General features: G+C 42.7%; 1 protein-coding gene across 5 annotated transcripts in view; it reads left to right on the top strand.

The window, feature by feature from the left end:
• The first annotated feature begins 2641 nt into the window (after positions 1-2641).
• MICU2 (mitochondrial calcium uptake 2) overlaps positions 2642-6000 on the top strand; it is a 184215-nt gene continuing 180856 nt past the window's right edge. For 2 of the 5 annotated variants that reach the window (XM_090273921.1, XM_090273920.1), the window contains exon 1: positions 2646-3123. In XM_090273921.1, the coding sequence (XP_090130047.1) occupies positions 2914-3123 (210 nt within the window). In that variant the 5' untranslated portion in view covers positions 2646-2913. Of the gene's footprint in view, positions 3124-6000 lie in introns of all 5 variants that reach the window. The other 3 variants (XM_090273923.1, XM_090273919.1, XM_090273922.1) reach the window with 2 other exon arrangements.

Here is a 6000-nt window from a genome sequence, read left to right as displayed (position 1 = left end):
GGCTATGCTAAATGAAGGAAAATCCACACAAAACCAATGCTGAAGGGAAGGAAACTGGGGTTCAAATCAATAATTTGGAACATAAAGAGGAAAAAAATAGTCAACCAGTACAGAATGAGGAAACAAGAATTGGAAAAAATGAAGAGAGGCTTAGGAACCTCTGAGACCACTTTAAACATGCCAACATCCAAACCATAGGGGTGCCAGAAGGAGAAGAGGAAGAGCAAGAAATTGAAAATTTATGTGAGAAAATAATGAAGGAAAACTCTCCATATTTGGCGAAGGAAATAGACATACAAGTACAGGAACCACAGAGAGTCCCAAACAGGCTAGACTCAAAAAAGACCACGCCACGACACATAATAATTAAAACATCAAAGGTTAAAGATAAAGAGAGAATCTTAAACGTAACAAGAGAAAAGCAGAGAGTTACCTACAAAGGGGTGCCTATAAGACTATCAGCTGATTTCTCAAAAGAAACTTTGCAGACAATGGACTGACAAGAAGTATCGAAGGTGATGAAAAGCAAGGGCCTACAAGCAAGATTACTCTATCCAGCAAAGCTATCATTTAGAATGGAAGGGCAGATGAAGTGCTTCCTAGACAAGGTAAAGCTAAAGGAGCTCATCATCACCAAGCTATTATTATATGAAATATCAAAGGGACTTACTTAAGAAAAAGAAGATCAAAATTTTGAACATTAAAATGACAACAAACTCACAACTACCAACAAATGAATCTAAAAAATCAGAACAAAATTTTTAAAAACCCAAAAAACAAAATCAAACTAAGCAAACCAGAATAGGAACAGAATCATAGGTATGGGGATCATTCGGAGGGTTATCGGCTGGGAAGGGGAAGGGGGAGACATGGGGAAATGGTGAAGGGATTAAGAAGCATAATTGGTAAATACAAACTAGACAGGAGGAAGTTAAGAATAATATAGGAAAGGGTGAAGCCAAAGAATGTATATGCATGACCCATGGACATGAACTAAGGGGGATGGGATTGGTGGAAGGAAGGGGCTACTGGGCAGCAGCAGCAAAGGCGAAAAACATTGAAACTACTGTAACAACATAATCAATAAAATACACTTAAAAAAGAAAGAAAGAAAGAAATAGCAACATTATAGCATCCAGGTTAGGGTATTTGGGTTCCCTCTGATTTGAGAGCAGTTAAGGGCGTCAGCAGTGAAGTCAAGATGCCTTTTATCCACTTCAAGAGAGTTGCAAGCTTCTCAACGCCAAATCTGAAGGCTACCCTTTCCTCACTCTCCACAAATGGCACAGTAAAGACAGAACTTAAATTAAGAAGAAAAAAAGAAAAAGATCAGGACTCTTGGCACCTTTGACTTTGACTCTGTTTCTGCATGCCTTAGTAAAGCTTCTAATGGCCAGGACACTTCAGAGGCTGAACAAAGTTTCTGAGGTAAGTTGACACTGAAAGACAAGACTGGAAGGTCAGAGGTGACAAAATAAGGCCAAGTTAACTGCCTCAGTGAAAGCATTTCTTATGACCAATGGAACAACCCAGGCTGAGGTAATGTTCCGACCAACAGTGGGAAAAACGTCTGGGTCCCCGTTGACAGGGACATTGGGTAGGGGTGCTGTTGCATCTGACTTGGCCCCAGATGGTGTAATAAGATACCATCAAACACCTTATCAGGACAGAGTTTAAATTCAACATTCAATAAATAGTGATTGCCTGAAATAAAGAGAGTGGCTTTCTTTGAGAGTTTGTAAGAAAATACTTCATCTAAATGAGATGGCTGGGATAGGATATGAGGTTAGGTAGACACAGAGAACAAATTGATGGTCACCAGATGGGAAGGGGGTTGGGGAGTTGGGTGAAAAAGATGGAAGGATTAAGAAGTACAAATCAGCAGTTACAAAACAGGGGATGTAGAGTAGAGCATAGGGAATGTAGTCAATAATATTCCAGTAACTATGTATGGTCCCAGGTGGGTACTTGAAGTATAGGGGGGGGACCACTTTGTAAAGTATATGACTGTCTTAACTATATTGTACACCTGAAACTAATACAAAATATTACTGAATATAAACTAATTGAAAAATAGTAATTTTTTAAAAAGAATATGACCCTAAACTAATTTTTTTTAAACTGTGGTAGTTTTGCAAGATGGGAAAGGTTGTGGATATGGATGGTGTAATGGCTGCACACCAGTGTGAATGTCTTTAATACCACTGAACTGTAGACATAAGATTGGTTAAGATGGTAAATTTTATGTTATGTAAATTTTCCCATAATTAAAAAACCGAATTTAAACAAGTTTACTTAGCTGCTTAAGTTAGCCAAGTAGAAACAATTCTTTATATCAAGGATGCTTACTTGAAGCCGGACAGCTTGACCCACGGTATTTTAAACGTCCGTGCGCAAGTACAATATATCTGCAGACTTCTGAGTAACGGGACAGCTTTAAGAGACCGTTAATACAGGTAGGCTTGCAGCATCGAGAGCAAATGTAGCTCTTAGGAGTACACAGAGGATTTGGCTCCGCCCCTCAAACCTTTCCGGTAGGCGAACCACACAACTGATCTTAATTACCATTAGATAATTGTGCTGCTTCCTGAGCAGGATGGAGCCCGCAGCGCAGACCTCTCCGTGACCAACAGATGACGTGCTCGCTCACGTATTGGGGGCACTTCCTCCACCACAGGGCTCCGTTTAGCATTTGACTGGGGTCCTGTCTGGCTGTCCTGGCGCTTCTCCAGTTCCACCGAGCCGCGGCAGCAGCGGAAGACATTTCCTCCGTTGGCGCCCAGAACCGTTGCCCGAAGTCGGCTGCATTGCACGCCCACCGCAGCCCATGGAGGCGGGGCGGAGGCTGCGGGTCTCGCGAGGCCCACGGATGTAGGCGTTCTTGCGTGATGAGTTGAAGGCACTTCCGCAAAGATGGCGGCGGCGGCACGGCTGTCTAAGTTTGCGGCCTGGGGCGGTAGGCTGCAAAAAGGATTTGTTGCCGGCTGGAGGGCTGCGCCGGGCTCTGGTGGCCCCTTGGCCGCATCGCTGGCCAGCTTGGCGCTGGCAGGAGCGGGAGTGGCGTGGTACCGCGGCTTCCTGAATGTGGCGGTGCCGGAGGGCAGACTCACGGTCCTAGCGCAGGTAGGGACGGGCCCTTTTCACTGGACGCCACCCAGCTCCTCAGACGCCTGGGCCGGGGCTGTCGGGAGGTGGGGTAAGGTGCGGGCAGGGCGGTGAAGCGTCACGAGCCTGTATTTGTCGTATGATTTTTCCTGTAAGTCAGCTGGGCAACCGCTGGGTTAGCTGCCAGCTGAGCAGCTCGGCACCGAGGAATAGACAAGAGTCGCACACAGTAACTGTGCTGTTCACTCAGCTTTTCTTGAATGCAGGTGCCCTCAAAGTAGAACATCAACATACATTAGTACCCTACTCACATTCTAACGATCTAAGAAAAATATAACACACACACAGCAATCAGTGGGGGATAACAAACCCGAGTCCCAGAGTCTCCATCTGCTGGGCCGGGACACAGCACGGTGGGCAAGGGAATTGTCGGCATCTTGCAAGGAAGGATCTCTGGAGCCAAGTGGGCAGCAGGTCAGACGAAGTCCTCAGCCCAGCAGGGCAGAGCCTCTGGCGGCCAATGCTAAAGGAGATCAGCGTGGCATGGAGCAGCACTCTGGCGTGTGGAGCTCAGCTGTCTCAGCAGTGGTCTGGAACCTGCCTCAGTTATACTTTGAAAGTGGCATATTCCACCCTTCTGGGTCTTTTGATAAATGTCTTGGCACCCCTCTTGCCAAGTGGGAAATTTGCCCAGAAGTCTAACTATGGGTGGTCCCACTCTACAGACATGGCTATTCTGACCACGTATGCAGATACTTTAGGTGTGTCACCTTTCCAGATGTGTCAGCTCTGACTTAGTTTCCATCTTGAACCAAAATGTCATGGCTGACAGACAGCCATTTTATTTGACATGAGTGACTCCACTTTGTTTTATATACTTTAGGCTATCTTACTTGGATCCATGCCATTTTATTGGTCCTGCTCTCCACACAAAGACCGGTCAGGGATGAGTGAGAGCCCCACGAAGTGCCCCTGAGGGTATGCGAGGCCGGTTGCAGCACACAGCTTCTTCAGACAGCCCTTGGGAAGCCCAACTACACAGACAAACCTCCACAACATAAATTAGGCAGTGATGGCACTGGGAGTGTCTTAGTGTAGCACTGAATTTGCCCCTTTCCTTTTGCCCAGTTCTCCATCCTTCCTGCCTTCCTGGTCAGTGAAGCGATTCTCAGATCTGCAGGTCATTGTGTCCAGTTGCCCCACCCGGATGAACCAAAGCACGTCCCAAAGCTTGTACAACTACTTATTTGGGGAACTTGTCCGAATAGATGACTTTTATTTAATCATAAAAATGTCAGCCATGAAAATTAACTGGCTATAATTTCCAGATTTTATGGTCAACGGTAAAGAAATAATACATGATCATAAACTTTAATGCTTCAGTGGACTGTGAGCACTAAATAAAAGATGTTTCTTCTAAAACATCTCTGTCTTAATGGTAAAGGTCAACTTCTCTACTTTTATATAAAATGGCTATGTAAAATATTTGAAAATTTGAAAAACTACTTTTTAAATATTTTAGGGACATTTTAATTTTAATAGTTTTTGTGTGGATTTTTAAAAATTAAAAGCAGTATATTATTCTTTTTCTGTCTGTTTGTTTGGTTTACATTATGCCTTTCTCATGAAAACTCCAGGAATAGTCAGATACAACAAAAGAGAGGAAAACAGGCCTTTTGAGTTAAAATAATTGACGTATGATATCTTTTACTTGTGTTAAATTAAGATGCCATGTAGGTAAAACATGCAGTGACTTCCATATCCTTATACCATTTCTGATCACGGATGGCAGGATCCATCTTCTAGTGTTTTATGACATTTTTGTTAGTTAATCTGTGTCAAGCAGTTTATTACTCATCATAGATTTCTCTACCTCCATTCTCAACCCCTTAATTCATTCTGTTTAGGGCATTTAGGTTAATTTTCCCAAAGGAAGCCATTAGTGCCTTGATCTCCCTATAATTTTGTCATTCAGAACCTGCTGTAGTCACATTCTGACCTGTCATGACTCAGATGCACTTTCCAATCAGAGTGTATTCACACCTTTACTCAGAACAAGAATTCTGTTTTACCCCCTCAGCAATTTGTAGTCTGATTTCAGTTAATCTATCTCATTTCTTTTTTTCTGGCCCACTTCCAACCTGTTTGTGTTTTAAATTCCTGACATGACATTAAAAACTTTATACCACTGTGGTAAGTTTGAATTCTCCCCAGCTCCCTCCCCTCCTTCAGCCTAGCTAAAGGAATACAGAAAACATTATCAGTATTTTTTTTAACAAGGTCTATCAACACAGTGTTGCTTGATTTGCTATTGGGCAAATATAAAACAATGATTCCCATTCTTTGACCACCACAATGGGCTTTCAGAAGACCATACATTCCTCTCATCAGCAGCAGAGTACAAGAGATTGAGAGGCCTGTAGTTTGAAAAGTCTCTCTCCACCTCATCAATTCTGGTAACACTTTCCAAGGAGGAGTTTGTAGTCCCTCCACCACTGCCACTGCTAATACCATTCTGGAATCATGTGCATAGTTGAGAATTACTATAGATGTGTACAATCTCTTGGTACAGTTTTATTTTCTGTAGTAATACAGTTACTTACTATTGCAAGGCGATAAAACCTTCCTCATATGCATTTATAATAATAGTGATAATATTCTCCATTTTCAATCATCACACTAAGTGATTTTTTCCAATAAAAATAGTAAAATATATTAATTCAATCCTATACTTTTCTGGTTCCCATTGTGACCAACCGCTTGCATTTACAGGGTCAGTCAAGAGCTAATGATAGAATTCAAAGTCAAGAAACAGCAAATAAGAATTTTCCTTCTTTTTTTCATTTCTTCCACAATTACTGAAGTACCTACTCTGTGCCAGGCAGCATGCTGATA

The sequence above is a fragment of the Furipterus horrens genome, unplaced genomic scaffold (genome assembly GCF_987537825.1).
Source record: "Furipterus horrens unplaced genomic scaffold, mFurHor1.1.pri manual_scaffold_4, whole genome shotgun sequence".
Classification (NCBI taxonomy): Eukaryota; Metazoa; Chordata; class Mammalia; order Chiroptera; family Furipteridae; genus Furipterus; species Furipterus horrens.
This window is presented reverse-complemented; position numbering and strand designations above follow the sequence as displayed.